We start from the raw sequence: 16,106 nt of genomic DNA, 5'->3' as shown, positions 1-16,106 counted from the left end.
GCACACATGTATATCATGTACACATGCCATTTGACTCAGACAACTGACAAGAATTAATTGGCCTTTAGGTTTACTGCAATTTTTTTCCTCTGTAACTACAAAACTGCTAGAAATTGGCAATCTGAAAAGCACCACTTTTGCCTTCACACCACTTACTATGAGTGTAACACAACCTTCCTCCACTGGATGGTCAACTCTATAGCGAATATAAAAGTCCACACTAGAACAGTATTCAAAGTTTCAAAGATCACTGCATTAGCTTATTTTGTTTCAGTAACATATTTCACACTTTGATGTGGAGTTCTACTAGCTAAAATTTGGTCAAAGACAGAAAAAACCTTACATCAATTTGAAAAGACAGTCTGATAGTTTTCAAAATAAGTTTTTGCATGTTTTATAGTATTTGATAGCAGCTTTTTATTGGTTACAAAACCTAAGCCCATATACAAAATTAGGAACACATTTAGATGCCTCTTTTGAAAGAACATTTTAGTCTATTTTAACTGATAGTTTAAAAAAATAATAAAAACAATGCAATTTTTAAACACTTCTGAAAACTTAAAAGTGCAGCAATATACTTGGTTTCCTTTATTCTATGAAATGGTGCAATCCCAATCAAAAGCTGATAAGGTCACAACAGAAAGAAATGAGCAAATGCTTTGTAGTGCTTTACTCAGTTCTCCGATGTTCACTTTTAATGTGATGCACTGAGTGCAAGAAAAAAAATTAGATCTTCACAGTTGTTGAAAATCATGAATGTAATCTCAATTTTTATGTAATCTCTAGGAAAATAGCGAGTGCAGGCTGAAAAGGGTAACTGCCAGTCTATATGGCATATAAAGAACTAAACTGAGAATTAAGAGGGCGAAGATTTGTTCACATCATTATCAGCTGGAACTCTAATTTCACACAACTTTGTGACCTTACTAACTTTGACTTTATATTGTTTAGTTTTAGCAAACACCACACAGTTTAAAGATTTTAGACTATAGAATGTGACTAGGATGCAGTTACCATATGAAGCTTCAACTCAACTTTTGGGAAAAGAAAAAAGGCACAATGAACTTCAACTCAATTTTATGTGCACAAGAGTTGAAAAATCTGAGCCACCTTAAAGAGAAATTGATTCTAAAATTTATAAAACCTATAAATAATCAGAGGCCAAACCACTATATTAAAATGGATTATCTAGCAAGTAAAAATCTTGCATTTTAACATACGCTTGTATCTATTTAAGATACAAGACAACTCGCTCTTTAAAGTGGCTCCACCTTGGCAGATATATATTTAATGAATGTACACCTGCTATGTGTTGTTCATTTGTGGAAAAAAAACAGCTGATCCACAAAGCTCTGATGGCATCTGTCCTTATCTTCATCACAGTAAATACAACCCACATCCAATAACTAAATTAGTTTAGATTTTTCTATCCCTTCACATCAATGCATTGGGAAATTACACCCAGTAAACAACGGCAACAAAACCAGCTTGTGTGATAGTTTACAGAGTTTCAAATTATTATTCTTCACCCCACCAAAAGCAAATCCCTTTGAAAAGAACTGGGCTAGACAACTTTCCAAAAGCAATGACCTCTCATATTACCAGCTTATATAAAGTTATTTAATGTGTGCTGCACATCAGGCTTATGCTGAAACACTGCAGCTTCTAAACAGCCTCACACATCAACTAGCTTGTAATTTTTTTTAAATCACGTGAATACGGTTTTAGACTCATTTCTGAATTACTCTTCCAATACTCCAAGAATGAAGCTTTTATGATGCTTCTAAACAGCTGCTGGTTTGTTGCCAACCACATTATCATAAGCACTGGTTACTAAGTAAAAAATAGTTTAAGACTAAATTACAGTAAACATGAAAGCTCCACAGTTTAAACCCAATATAAATCAACCTTATCCAATTATCAATTTAAAATGAAATATACTGACTACTGGAAGTTGAAAGCAAGATTCTTTTTAACCAATGCGTAGTTTTGGACAGATTTTTTTTTCTAGTCAAGGACTCTTGCTTTCAGCTTAAACAGAAGTTCAAGTCCATAACAGGTTGTAGCTCAGGTAAAATACCATGCACAGCATCTGATTACTTCAAAACAGCAGGAACACACAGGCTGAAGTGAGTGGTCAAATAGGGCTTGCTGTTCTCAAAAATTAGGTACAACGGCAAAAGCTTTACCAGTCCAAATCTACAGTTCATTCTTCAACCCTGGTTTCTGAGGCAGTTAATGAACACACATCAATTACTGATAGATGAAGTAGTTTGTTTTTTAGACTTAACTGTTTTATCAATTGCCAAGTGTAAGTTACTTTTATTTCAGTTTCACCAATGAAATTCATTTGGCTTGCATTTTTGAATCTATTCTTCCACATAAAGTATATGAAAATATGTTTGTGGAGGACGATGGAGGCTCAGACCAAACTGTGCCCCGTAAAGTCTTCCAAAATGTATGCATCATACCAAAGTGTCTTGATCCACAGCGCACCATTTTCCAAAGAAGTTACTTTTCTGTGGAAAGCAGATGTGCCACCACTATGAAATTTTCTTAACAAAACTGCAGGTTGCGGTTGTCAGCATGTGGCACCAGAGAAAAAGGCAAAAAAAGAAGGTAATTGGGACTGTTAAAAAGAATTGTAAAACAGTTTAAGAGATCATGCATATGCATTTACAGTCCACGTGATAGTGACTTTTGGCAACTGCAAAGTGACCGATACATGGCTTGCTTTAGAAGCATCAAAACGAGGAGGCATGTGTGTCTTGGAGCCTTTTTTTTTTTCACTTGGTAGCCATTTGGTGGTGCTTCGTATTGGGGTGGGACAGAGAAGCTGCACTGTATTGAACTTAAAAATTAAATTCTTTTGTTTGAAGATTGGCTGTTGGGTCAAAATTGTAAGTACCTCCTTGAGTGGCTTCAGGAATGAGGCTGGGATCTTCATCAATCTATAAAGATATAATAAAAAGTAATCCATACAAACCCAACACCTTATACAAGTCATTTCACATACAGAGATGCATAAATATTTCATAAATACTGGCCAACTGAAATATTTTGTTACTAAAAAGTGAAATGCTAATAATTTTAGCCAATTCAATATAACTTTTATTAAAAAGAAAAATCATGCTTTTTTCTAATGCCATTAAGGAAATAGATGCATCATATCCTTATTGAATGCATTACCACTTAATTACAGCAAAGACTCTTAACTACAAAATTAAGATTGAAATTTTAGCTTTCTAGCTAATCACTACTAGTGAAATCTAAAAACTAGTTTTGTGCTTTTCTCAGGGTTACCTATTGTATTAAACTGATTTTTATCTATAGCTGATAGGAATTCTTGTCTTTTTTTTTTTTTTTTTTTTTTTTTTAGTAATCAGTATTTCCTCTTGGATGCTGAAGATTCTAAGTTAAATCACTCTGAAATAATTTATTTTTTAAACTTCTCAAATTCCCAGTTGAATACACTACATTATTTTACAAAAGAAACAAATTAACCCGTCTTACTGGTGTAGCATGCAAGCCATCAATGTAGAAGAACCATGATTCAATTTCCTCTCTCAGAGTTTTAGAAGTTAGGCACACAGGTAACATTTTGTTTCTAGTGAAGGCTAAAACTGTCAATAGCATTACAATATGTACATCTGATTTCCAGCATACAGTCCACTGGCAGCAGCAGTGAGCAGGCTAGGAAAAGGTTACTTGCTGATATTTGTTCTGAATGTATTGGCTCTGAAAATCAGACTTCAGGAGCCACACGCCACGTCTCATGAGCTACTGAACCATTCAAAGCAATAAGACCATCTGAGGGTGCATATATTGTTTACACACTGAGATCCAGTATTCTGAAACTTGGCATATGTCCACACTACAAAGATAAGTCGATCTATATTAGGTTGACTTAAAGCCACTGGATTAATTACTGTGGTGACTGATGTCCACACTACCCTCCTTCGGTCAGTGGTGTGCGTCGTCACCATGAGCACTTCCACCAACTGAAGTGTGAGCCTGGTCTCTCAGTTCTGTTGGCAGCTCCCTGCTGGGAGCCCGGCTGCCCTGCTGGGAGCGGGGGGAGCCACTTGGGGCTCCCAGCCGGGAACGGCGGCCATTCTTGCCCCAGCTCACAGTGTCTACAGACACTGCGTCGCCCTAACAGCGACATAAGCCCAACAGTTCTGGTTTTATTATGTCGGCATAGCAGGGGAGTTACACTGGTGGGAGAAGCATTTCAGCAGGTATACCTCCGCTCTTTTATTGACAAAAGCTTGACTTTTGTTGACAAAACTGTGTAGTGTAGACAAGGCTTTAGGATTTTGGAGTGCTGAGCCCTAAAATCCTTCACTCCCTCTCTACTTCAGGAAACTCATTAACTCCTAAAGAGAGGGGAGAAGGAAAGTCTGTAGATCTGCAGAGCAATACATCTGGAGAACAAGATACTGGCAAATAACTTTTCTCCTTCATGACAATTCTTATTACTCTTAATGGGTCCCAGTGAAGCTCTGCAGAGGCAGTGACAATCCTCAGCAGAAAAGCTGAGTGCTAATTATGAAGAACAGGAGCACTTTCCCAAACTGAGGCTCCAAACTGGATTCAGAGTTGATGCAATGCTTTGTTAAGTGTGATTGAACTACTGTGTCTTCTAAAAAGACGTTACAAAGCAGCACACAAAGGTTGATACTTCTTTAGTACAATGGGTCTATCATCCCTTAGGAAGTCAGGAGAGGGTTAGTCTAGTTTCTGAAGAAAAGGACCACAGCTGCATGCCTTATTGCCATGAACTACAAGGGAATAATGTAAGGTTAATGGCACAGAGAGAATCAGTGGCCTCCAGTCTCCTCCAAAAAGGGAGGAGAAGACGTTCCACAGGGGTGGGGAAAGAAGGGGGGAACAAAAAAAAAAAAAAAAAAAAAGATGCTTCTGGGCTGGGAGCCCTAGTGCTGTCGGACAGGTGAGGTAAGTATAGCTTCTTTTCCCCTCACTTGTGTAATCCTGTTAGAGGGCTTGGTTTGTTTGCCTTAGTCCTTAAAAGGGACAGAATACTGTTTTGGGTTTGATAGCTACTTGTTATAAATAACCACCTGAAGAGTGCTGTCTAGCTTTATTTTGTGGTTCCACATAGTACCCTAAGACATACTGACATTGAAAATCCAGTAAAGTTATAACAGAGCTGCCCAAAAAACAAAACAAATTCACCGACTCACTGTTCTATTTACTCCTGGGGGAATTCTGCAGAATTCATGTCCCCTACAGATTTTTTCACTTCCTTGCAGAAAAATGACTTACAGGGAAGCGAAGGTAAGCTGCAAGAGCAATCACTTGCCCCTCCCCAGAAGTGCAGGTGCGTCATTTTGAGCAATGCAGAATCCTCACCCTGCCAAGCCTTATCCCCTGCATCCATTCAATTGGTATTCCATTGTTTAACAGTGTGATTAATTGCAATTAATTTTTGAAATCATGATTAATTTTTTTGAGTTAATCACCTGAGTTAACTGTGATTAACTGACAGCCATAGTTTAACCCCCTAATTACTTGGCACCAAGAGTCAATTTTCCTTGAAACAGACTGCACCACGGCTAAGTGATTCTAAAACAAATCTTCTACAGCATCTAGAAGCCCTTTTTTGTGGGAACAACTACCTGGCTCCTTCAAACACTAGAAGGTCAAAGATCACATGATTTACTATGGACTGAAACAAGAAGAATGTCAGACACTGCCATCCTTTCTACTAGATCCTAAATGCCTTCTGGTCCCTCTGAGGAAAGGACAGAAGCATCAGGTGACAAAGATGGGGGGAGGAATACTTCTGATGAATGACACCCAGCCTGTTACTCTGATATCAAATCCTTCAGGACAGAAATGGGAAATTCTCATCCTGACAGCACTCTGCTAAAGGTCTGAAATACTTTGGGGGAGGCAACCTAGATATCAGTTTTCCTTCACCCTTTTTGCTGGAACCAACTCTCCAGAAGACCTTGAATCAGGAAGAGCTGGAGCCCACAAGGGTCACAACTCCCAAGGAGGACAAAAGACAAGAAGGTGGATATACATCTTATTCTGAAACAACTGACTCCCTCTGGCAACAGCAGATGGCCAGAGTGATAAAAAGGTATCTAGATGCAGGAATAAAACTGCCAGAAATACAGCTTCAGAGCCTTCAGCTCTGTTCTTCAGTGGCTGCTCCTTCTCCCCACAGAAGCAAGACCATGACTGATTAGACCTCTCTGAGATGGTGATTTCTCAGGAAGAAAGGATGCCAACATAGGAAAGACTGATCTTATGAGAAAATAAAGAGGATAAGTTAGAAGACAGATCCAACCTGACTAATACATTCCATTGCAAAGCCCAAGGAGTGCAGGATCCAGACACCCAGCATCTGAGGAAGTCCTGACTGCTTTTGACATCCCAGGATTTGAAGAAATGCATGCAACTAGGCAGGGCTGGACCTGAACCAACCCTTGGATACGACTGACTTATATCCTGGTGCTTTTTCTCATGCAAATCCCTTGAATTTTTACACACTTTTTAGAAACTCTGGACAGTGACTCAGGATTCCCTATAATCTGAGGTGCATAAAATCACAGAATCAGAAGTGTAGGACTGAAAGGGACCTCAATAGGTCATCTAGTCCAGTCCCCTGCACTCAAGGCAGGACTAAGTCGTAACTACTAGACCACTCCTGACAGGTGTTAGTCTAACCTGCTCTTAAAAATTTCCAATGATGGAGATTCTATGACCTCCATAGGCAGTTTGTTCTGGTGTTTTACTACCATGACAGATAAGAAGTTCTTCCTAGTATCCAGCCTAAACCTCCCTTGCTTCAATTTAAGCCCTTTGCTTCTTGTCCTAGCCTCAGAGAATGAGAAAAAATTTTCATCCGTCTCCTTGTAACAGTTCAGCTGCTTTACATCCAGAGGACGGACCCAAAAGTCTTGGATCCTTTGTCTGGTCCTAGGGCATCCAACTCAGATGCTTTAAACTGTAGAAACAATCCACTCAAACCTCCAGAAAAAAGCTCCTCACTCCAACAGGATGGACTTCATCCCACAGTGGACCTTCTAAAGAAAGTCATTTGAGTAAACCTATCCTGAGCTAACATTTCATGGTGATCGGATTGTTGGAAACTAATATTTTGGAGGAACAAGATCACTAAACAGTCAATTGTTGCTATACCTGCAATTATACCAAAATACCACTCAGGACAAAAATGCACAAGAAAATGTTAATCACCATAAAAACTATTGATTCAATTTGTGCCAACTAGTCCTGCAGAGTGAAAACAGATTTGTGGTCACAGAACAAACCCAACAGGAAGAGTAGAACTGAGGGAGTAATGGGGAAGGGACCTCTTGTCCTTGGCACTGAATTCTAGGATTATACATGCACCCCTTAACAGTTTTACTGTTCTGAATGGTCCCATGGCTTCTACACAGGACATGTGAGGTCTGGAGTGGTAATCTGAAGGAGAACTGCTGGCATCTAACAATTTTTAAGGATAGTGCAGGGTTTATAATTATAATATCTGATATAAATCTATTTTTCTATAAAGTATATAAAACTTGATTTGCAAGCATATTTTCTTCTAATAATAAATTTTTCAACTTTAGAAGGTGTTATAGTGTGGACTAGATTTTACCAGTTTATTAGGCAAAAAATGAATTGCCTGTCTTAGTCAATGTCTGTTTGAGGCAGTTTCTTGGTGCATGAAAGGAATGAAAAAGATGGAGTAGGAGCAGGGACAGGTCACAGAAGGGAAGGAAACCACAGAGGGAGAATGGAAGATTGAGAAAGTATCTTAAAAACTTTTAATTAGAACAAGCTGTATAGAAAAAGAGAGGAAAATATCCTCTGAACAGCCCATGTCCATAAAGGGGGATGACTGAAGCAACGCTGACAATGTAGTTACTAAATTAAAATATGGAGTACAAAAGCATTCACACCAAACATTTCATATATCCATAACCACACACAGAGCAGTCTTTAATGTACTTACATCATCACCAGAGAAATACTGATCTATGATTTCAAATGCTAGTTTATAGATGTCCTCATTCTCATGCTGTTGCAAGGCTTCAATTTTCTCTAAACCTGCCCAAATGACAGCAGGAATAAACGCGTTCAACAGGTTAAAATGAAGTTTGTTAGTAGCTACTTTAGGTTAGCATTTTAGACATAACAAAATACTGCCTTTAGCTACATTAGTACCTCAAGACATACTGGAGAACAAGGATGGTCACAATGGACCTAGTTTCCAAACATGACTCAGAATGTTCTTTCAAAAGTTGCCATCTTCCTCTTTAAGACAGAGGTGTGGCTTGTGGAATCTACAGGTTTCAGCACAGCCTGTTTCCATGGGCCACCCATCTTAATGATGACATGGACACAAACCTGTTCTTAAAAGCCTCCAGGGCTGCTGCAATCCATTCCCTTTTATATAAGTTAGGTGAAGCACTCAGGTAAGCAAAAGTTTGTGCATTTCTGCTGTATAGCATGTACGCTTTGTCCCATACAGACACTCTACATCTTGGCAGGCTAAAAGTGGTTTCACATTAGAGTAGCATACCAAGAGTGAAATGCAAACAAGGTGACAAAAGAACATAGCTACAGTAGTTTAAAATCATAACTTCAGTTTCAAGCAAGAAATTTATGTAGATGGGAAAAACTTTTTTTAAGACATTCATTTATCTCTAACTTGCTTTTGAAGAATTAACTTGCCATCATATCTAAATTGCTGGTGTGTGATTTAATGGGGACTTGCTACCTCAAGCCCAACTTCTCTTCCTATTTTATTCTGCAGGGGAAGTCAAAATACTGACATTCATTCCCACTGCAATGGAGTGATGCAAAACCATGACTTTTATTGCAGGATCAAGCATAGGCAGAAGTTGGGTGGAAATAACGCTCTCTTTAAAACAAATCTGAAAAAGATACAGAAAGCTACTACTGAAATACACTGGTCTGTGGAAATATGTCCTCACCCACTCTCCCACCATGTGAAAATCCCTCTAAATAAGTTTCACTAAACAGAAAAAAGCCACAATGGCTACAAGGTAACATATTTTTTCCCTTTCTCACAGTTTCATCCATTTATTCAAATACCACGTAAGGACCAATTGCTGGTGTTATGTAGTATGTGCCAATGGCCGTAAGTCAGGGGTTCTTACAATAAATTTGTTGGTGGCCTCAGTTCAGCCACCACCTCTTGCCACTGCCCTGGGGCTAAGGCCTGAGCCCTGCCGCCCCCGGAAAAGTGGGTCAGGAATTCAGTGGTTATCTGCAAAGTCCCAGGTTCCCCTGGTGCCATGCATACCAGCCCCATGTGTCTCCAGAGGCACTGCCCAGAGCCCCTTAGGAGACTGCGGTGCAGTGTGCTGATCCTGTTGGCAGTGCCAGCAAACACCAAGGCAACACATGCAGGAGCAACAGCTGGGCACAGCACGGAGGGGCCGCTGCTTTGTATTCCCCTCTCCCCCTCCAAATCACTGTCTAGGAGGTTGTCGTGGCAGCAAACATTCCGGTGGGGGCCACATGTGGTCACAGTGGCCACAGGTTAGAAACACTGCCTTACTGCACTGGTTCTGAAGAAGGAAGATAAAGTGATACATAGCAAATAAAAGTTTTAAAAAACCTAACAAATAAAATCTTACCTCCACATTCTTCTATAATTTCAGCTATTGTGCTAGCCTCATCACCAGCCATTATCAGAATGTTTTTCAGCCCATCCAGGACCACCTGGACCACCTGGGAGTCTTTTACTGACAGTAAATTACAGAATGGTGGTATTACGTTCTGTTGTACAAGATATTCAACCTAAATATGGGGAAAATGCCTTCAGAATTACATACGATTAATCTTACAATACACTACATTTTAACAACAACTGCAAGTTAGCCACACACACCTGATCTTTTCTTCCACTTATTGTCAAGTTGCTAATTGCCCATGCAGCTTCCTTTTGTGTTCCAAAGTCCCCCTGAAGAGTAAAATTGATAGTTCATTAAAGTTAGCAAGCAGACATCTGTAAAGCTTATTAACTCAGATATTCCCTGTGTCAGACTTATAAAAAGATGATGACAAACTTGCGCAAATGACAGCTTGACTGACCTTAGCCAGCTGGTGTATGATCATAGGGATTAGTCCAGCATCTATTACAGCTTGAACTTGTTGCTGGTTTCCTGCTGTGATATTGGAAAGGAACCAAACTGCTTCCTACAAACAGACAAAATGAGAAACCACTTTTCTTTAGAAATCATTTAAGTCTTTATACATGGCTAAAAAGCATTACATATGAACTGCAATGACACAAAAATAAAGCATGAAATAAGTCCAGCAATTCTTCATCAATCTGTTCCACCATGTGTTCCTTGTCCTAGAAACACTTATTCCCTGAAAAAAAATCAGGGATGGTCTTCACTATAGGGAGATCGATGCTGCTGCAATAGATGCAGATGGGGTAATTTAGCAGGTCTAGTGAAGACCAGCTAAATGGACGTCAGAGCCATCTTCGGACGAACCTGGTACTCCACCTCTCCGAAAAAAATAAGGAAAGTCGACTGGAGAGCACCTCCCATCAACGCAGCACAGTGAAGACACCAGGTAAATTGACCTAAGGTACACTGACTCCAGCTACATTATGACTTAGGTCCCAGTAGTGATGACAAGCCCTCAGAGGCATTCAGTGAGCTTTACAGTAAATCTGGCTTCTGTGACTGCAGTTTCAATTTGGCAAACTATATAGGCCAGGGGTTCTCAAACTGGGGGTTGGGACCCCTCAGGGGGTCACGAGGTTACTATGTGGTGGGACAGGCAGAGCTGTCAGCCTCCACCCCAAACCCCACTTTGCCTCCAGCATTTATAATGGTCTTAAATATATAAGCACGTATTTTTAATTTATTGAGGGGGGGGGGTCGCACTCAGAGGCTTGCTATGTGAAAGGGGTCACCAGTACAAAAGTTTGAGAATCACTGATATAGGCCTTCAAATGATACACTTAGGTACCAAAAAGCCAGACTTACACCCATGGCTCTCTGTCTGTCTTATCCCATGTGCTAGAACATCCAGCTCTCCCCACCTCGCCCCCAGACAGCTTCTATAATGCAATCATGTGTTTCCAATACAAAATTCTGCAACACAGTGAAAGCTAAAGACATAGGGGTCAATAGAAAATAAAGTTTAATAGGACTTTCAATATATAATAATTAGTACATTATCCACTGGACCAGTCTCATTTACATTAAGGCCCCCCAGTACATTTCGCAGTTATATTTGAACCCACTTTCTGTCATCTTTCCATTGCTAGAGTTAGTATAATTAAGGATCTGACCTTCTGTATTTATTGTCATATTTAGTTAAATAAAACTGTACTGAGTCAGGGAATCCAGAGGCCTGACTACAGATTTTAGCTCAAATATGCTTTCAATTACTTAGGGAATGGGGGTGGGGGGGAAGGAGAGGGTTTGCTTATACTGTTTATTGAAACTCAGATGTGAGAAGCTTAAAATCTGACTTTTGCATATAAAACTAGAAATGAACAGAAGACCCTCATCCTAAGAAAATGAAATAACCAATAGTCAGTGGTGGTTTCCTACACTGGCACAAAAAAGATCTGAGTTCAGTTCCTATTTCCATTGTCTTCTTGGACCAGGGAGTGGTGTTGCAATTCATTCAAGGCCCCACCACTGGGCAGACAAGTAATCCTCATGTTGCTCAGTTATCTTTTCCAGGTGATTCAGCAGCAGAACCAAGTCTCAAGGAAATCACACAGTTCTTTGTTAAAAGAAAAGGGCTACAGGGGAAGAGTTACCAAGAACTCTCATAGCAGATTCAGAGAATACTACCAGACGGTCCTTTTGTAAAAGGAAAAATAATTCAAAGCTCAAAATAATGAGCTCATATGGTTCCTTCCTGGGAGCAGCTGTATCCTGAGCCTCACTCTCTTCAGGGTTACTAGCTTTCAAATGTAGGCTGTTCATTTTTTTAAGCAGGAGGTTATGGCCCCTGTAAATAAAACCAGAAATAAGCCCCACTCCTTGTCATGATATCTAAGAAGCAGCTCCCAGAGTCCTTTCCTGGGAGCAGCAAGAAGTAGGTAGGATACAGACCAGCAACTGCAGCTATATGTCAGAGAAAACTCCTTCAGGGCTCCTAGCAACTGGCAGGGGCTAGGGGGAGCAGAGGGCAGTCACCAGGAGACCTCCTCTGCAGATAACACAGGGGAGGGAGTAAGTGTATATATCCTGAAAGATAGGAAGCTTTTTCTCCATTCACCTGTCTTTTTGGTGGAGGGGGAATCAGAGAGAGGTTAGGTAGGGTTTACTGAGCACGAACTGCCCCACCCACACCTAAACAAACACAAGTAACCATAGCAGAGGAAAGGCTCTTGAGTACTTCCTCTCATTAACTCCCAAACTTCTCCACTTCCTGCACACACAACAGGGAAGTTGACTGACATGAAGCTGGAAGGAGAGAGGAAAGGAAGCACAGGCTGTCTTTCCCCTTCTCTTCAAAGCAGAGGAATCCAAATCCACCTGAAGGCACCAAAGGCGATGACAGGAAAAGGGAAGCCGGGCAGAAGGCCATACGTCTGCTTCGCAAGAGTGCTCTGCTATAGAATGAAAAAGCTGGAGTGACCTTGCCTGTCTCACTGGGAGGAAACAGGATTTCAGAGTCCGAGTGACCATTCCCATGAAGAAGATAATTTGCATACTGAGTAACATCAGACAGGATGTTTGATTGGCCGGAAACTAACTGCTCCCATCCTAGCAGAGGCACTTTCTCCATTCTCCATGATGACTATTTAAGCAATATTGAGACATTTTAATGGTTTGATAGGCATTAGTGGTCAACATTTAAAGTTCCCTCTGCTCTACACATCCCGCAAAGGAAGCTGATAGGATGTCAGTTGCTGTCAGAAGTCTCAGGATGCTCTGCAGATGCTGCAGTAGAAGGTATGATTTATTCCTGGTATAAAAATGGGACTTGTAGAAGGCATTTAACTCTCTTCTCCCTTTTAAAAAAATCCCTCTACCTCATCTCCTTCCCCACAAAAAAGGAAAACCCCATCTTCCTTTTAAAATGGCACTTATTTTGGGCAATTACTAACAATGGCCTTCCATTTCTTCAAGTGAGGCTCAGAAAAGCATCTTAGCAGAACTAATAGAGATGCTACTCATAAACAGTAGCTGTCTTTAAATCATCAAGCATAGGTAAACACTTTCCAGAGGGCCAAAAACTGGGAAGGTGGCAGAGCAAATATCATAGTGCTGGATGAGCGATACGCTAGTAATTATAATATTTTGAAGGGCACATTTGCTTTTTCTGTGGGCTCAACTGAAAGTGATAATACTTATTTATGAATATTAACTGCATTGTATCAATTCTCATAAAGTGATACAAAGTACTGTATTTCAATGCTCAGATTTCACTTAGGATAGGTATCTTTCAATCATAAGCTCCTTGAAACAGATACGATGTACAATAGGGCACTGGAGCCAACATGTGTGTCCCTGTATGCCTGTTACAGCCCTTGGGCCCTTACACCGGGAAGCAGTAGTTTCTGTTCACATGCTTGTTCCTAGTCATGTGCCCTAGAAGTAACTGGATATATGGTTTTCTGCCTCTTAAGCAGAAGAGCAAATAGGAGAGACCCAGCCTCTCCCAAGGAGCTAGGACAGGGGTGGGCAAACTTTTTGGCCTGAGGGCCACACTGGGTTCCCAAACTGTATGGAGGGCTGGGTAGGGAAGGCTGTGCTGCCCCAAACAGCCTGTCCCCCGCCCCCTCCCACTTTCCGACCCCTGACTGCCCTCCTCAAAACCCTCAGCCCATCCAGCCTCCCCCCTCCCGCTCCTTATTCCCTGACCACCCCCTCCTGGGACCCCCCGCCCCTAACCTCCCCCTGAGGACCCCACTTCCTAATCCAACTGCCCCCTTCTCCCTGTCCCCTGACTGCCCCTGGGACTCCCTGCCCCTTATCCAACCCCCCCCCCCCCCCGGTTACCCGCCCTCTTTCCATGCTGCTCAGAGCTTGGCTAGAGCCAGCCAGAGCACTGGCGGCACAGGGAGCTGAAGCTGCGAGGGAGGGGGGACAGCCTCCTCAGCTGGGAGCTCCAGAGCCGGGCAGGACAGTCCTGCAGGCCTATGGGCCATAGTTTGCCCACCTCTGAACTAGGAGATGCCTTTCCATGTGTCAGGCGCAAGGCTCGGAAGCGGGCCACAAACAGCGTGCAAGAGCACACAATGGGAAGCCTCTGCTGAGGAAGGCTGTGAAGTTCTGGAGATAGCTTTTTATCTTCAGCCCTGTTGGGAAGTAAATCTGTTTTGGGTTGCTTTACATTTGTTTCTGAATTAATAAAGAAAGCCCTGAAAAAGGAACTAGATCTGTGCAGCTGGCATGAGTTAGTTTAATTTTCCTCCATTGGTGGATCAGACCACCAGCTCACACAGTCTTATTAAATCTGTGCACACCTCTGGCATTATATAAATAAGTCTGCCAGGAGTAAAAACTGGAAAAAAAAAGTGTGTAGGTTTCAATATTGCTTTCCCTGTTGGTCTGAAGCAAAGGAGTTCCAACTACATCTCTCCTACATGTACTCACCTTTGGTATTTATAGCTGTAAAATTTTACAGAAGCAACATTTTTACCTGCAAAGACAATATTTTCCACTCTTATTAAAGTAGTCCCTTTAAGTGGGATTGCCAATCATATCTTCAAGAGAATAGTATGTGGTCACTATGCAGACATGGTTATTAATGGAAGGCTTTAACTGTTCCCTAAAGTTAAAAAGAATAAAATAAATAACAAGTAGTTGGGAATTCTGCTTGCCATGTGCTCCTAAAGGAGGGATATTTTGTTTTGTTAACCTAAAACCAAAACAAAATTGAAAATAAAACCAAAATATACCTTGTTTATCTTCTCTTTTGGATGCGTCAGGAGATTTGGGAAGTGAGAGAGAACGTCACAGTTGAGAACAACTTGTGTTTGTTCATCAGTACCAGTTACTATGTTGCCTACTGCTCTCAGTGCTGCTGTCTACATTTGAAGAAAAGAAAGTAATAAGACATTACTGCATGCGTTGTAACTACTTGTGGTAAAACAAGGACCACTAAAAAAAACCCATGACGGTGTCCCTTTAAGCCAGTCATTTCCCAAAATATAATTTAGCATTGTATCTTCAAAACCATGCTCAACAATATGCTGAGAGTGAGCAGGATGGAGTTCTTGTACCACCTTTCCGCAAAGTGAAAAGGCAGAGTACAAATATTTTCTTGAGTGAAAAAGTTCCATCAGAAGTCAAGGAGAGTGCAAGATTACAAAGATATTAAAAAGAAAGATTAAGGAATTTGAAACTGAAAGAGAAGAAAGTGACTGAGAAGACCAATGAATCAGAGGTCTGATTTGAGTTACATTTAGATGTTCCCATGCTTTTTCTGTTTCTCCCCAGACAGCTATTCAGCTCAGATCTGTGCTACAATAACATTACAAGAACTCCCCATTTTTCCCCTACCAACTAAGTACTGACTCTCAAAGTGCTCTCAGTGGGCTCTAGATCTTTATTCATTATTCAAGTAATTAATGTTTTACAACTGACAATATATTAAAAATACTCATTTTTTTAAGTACATTGGTTTAAAAGACTTCAGGAGAACCAAAGGAAATAAGAACTAAGAAACATGACAAGTATACAAATACCACAAAAAGGTCCTATTTTGCACCATGGTTTCTTTACTAAAGAGGATTATAGCATCTGAGTTTATTTTGGCACTCAAAGGTCCCAAAATGACCATTCTTATCTCCAGGATTAGGTATCAACATATACAGCACCCACTCTTCTTCCTATACCCAAGGTAGTACATGCACCAAATAACAGAGGAGACATCCTTTAGGTAATCTATTCCTGATGGCCTGCTAAACTGACTGTTCCTGATCACTTTCCTCTCCTTGAAGTGCTTCAAAATTGATTCCTTGAGGACCTGCTCCATGATTTTTTCCAGGGACTCAGGTGACGTTGACTGCCCTGTAGTTCCCCGGAACTTCCTCCTTCTCTTTTTTAAAGATGGTGTAACCGGGCGGCCTCACTCCCCGGGGCGCCTCCTGCTGGTCACTT

The 16,106-nt window shown here is 40.9% G+C and overlaps 1 protein-coding gene across 2 annotated transcripts in view; it reads right to left on the bottom strand.

Annotated features, from left to right (window-relative positions):
- Positions 1 to 378: 378 nt before the first annotated feature.
- The window catches only part of KPNA3 (karyopherin subunit alpha 3), an 87,570-nt gene continuing 71,842 nt past the window's right edge, over positions 379 to 16,106 (bottom strand). For both annotated transcript variants that reach the window (XM_030564657.1, XM_030564668.1), the window contains 6 exons: positions 14,903 to 15,031; positions 10,108 to 10,212; positions 9,905 to 9,976; positions 9,651 to 9,813; positions 7,997 to 8,091; positions 379 to 2,951 (listed from right to left, as the gene is read on the bottom strand). In XM_030564657.1, the coding sequence (XP_030420517.1) occupies positions 2,853 to 2,951; positions 7,997 to 8,091; positions 9,651 to 9,813; positions 9,905 to 9,976; positions 10,108 to 10,212; positions 14,903 to 15,031 (663 nt within the window). In that variant the 3' untranslated portion in view covers positions 379 to 2,852. The remainder of the gene's footprint in view (positions 2,952 to 7,996; positions 8,092 to 9,650; positions 9,814 to 9,904; positions 9,977 to 10,107; positions 10,213 to 14,902; positions 15,032 to 16,106) is intronic.

This window comes from Gopherus evgoodei, chromosome 1 (assembly GCF_007399415.2).
Source record: "Gopherus evgoodei ecotype Sinaloan lineage chromosome 1, rGopEvg1_v1.p, whole genome shotgun sequence".
NCBI lineage: Eukaryota > Metazoa > Chordata > Testudines > Testudinidae > Gopherus > Gopherus evgoodei.
This window is presented reverse-complemented; position numbering and strand designations above follow the sequence as displayed.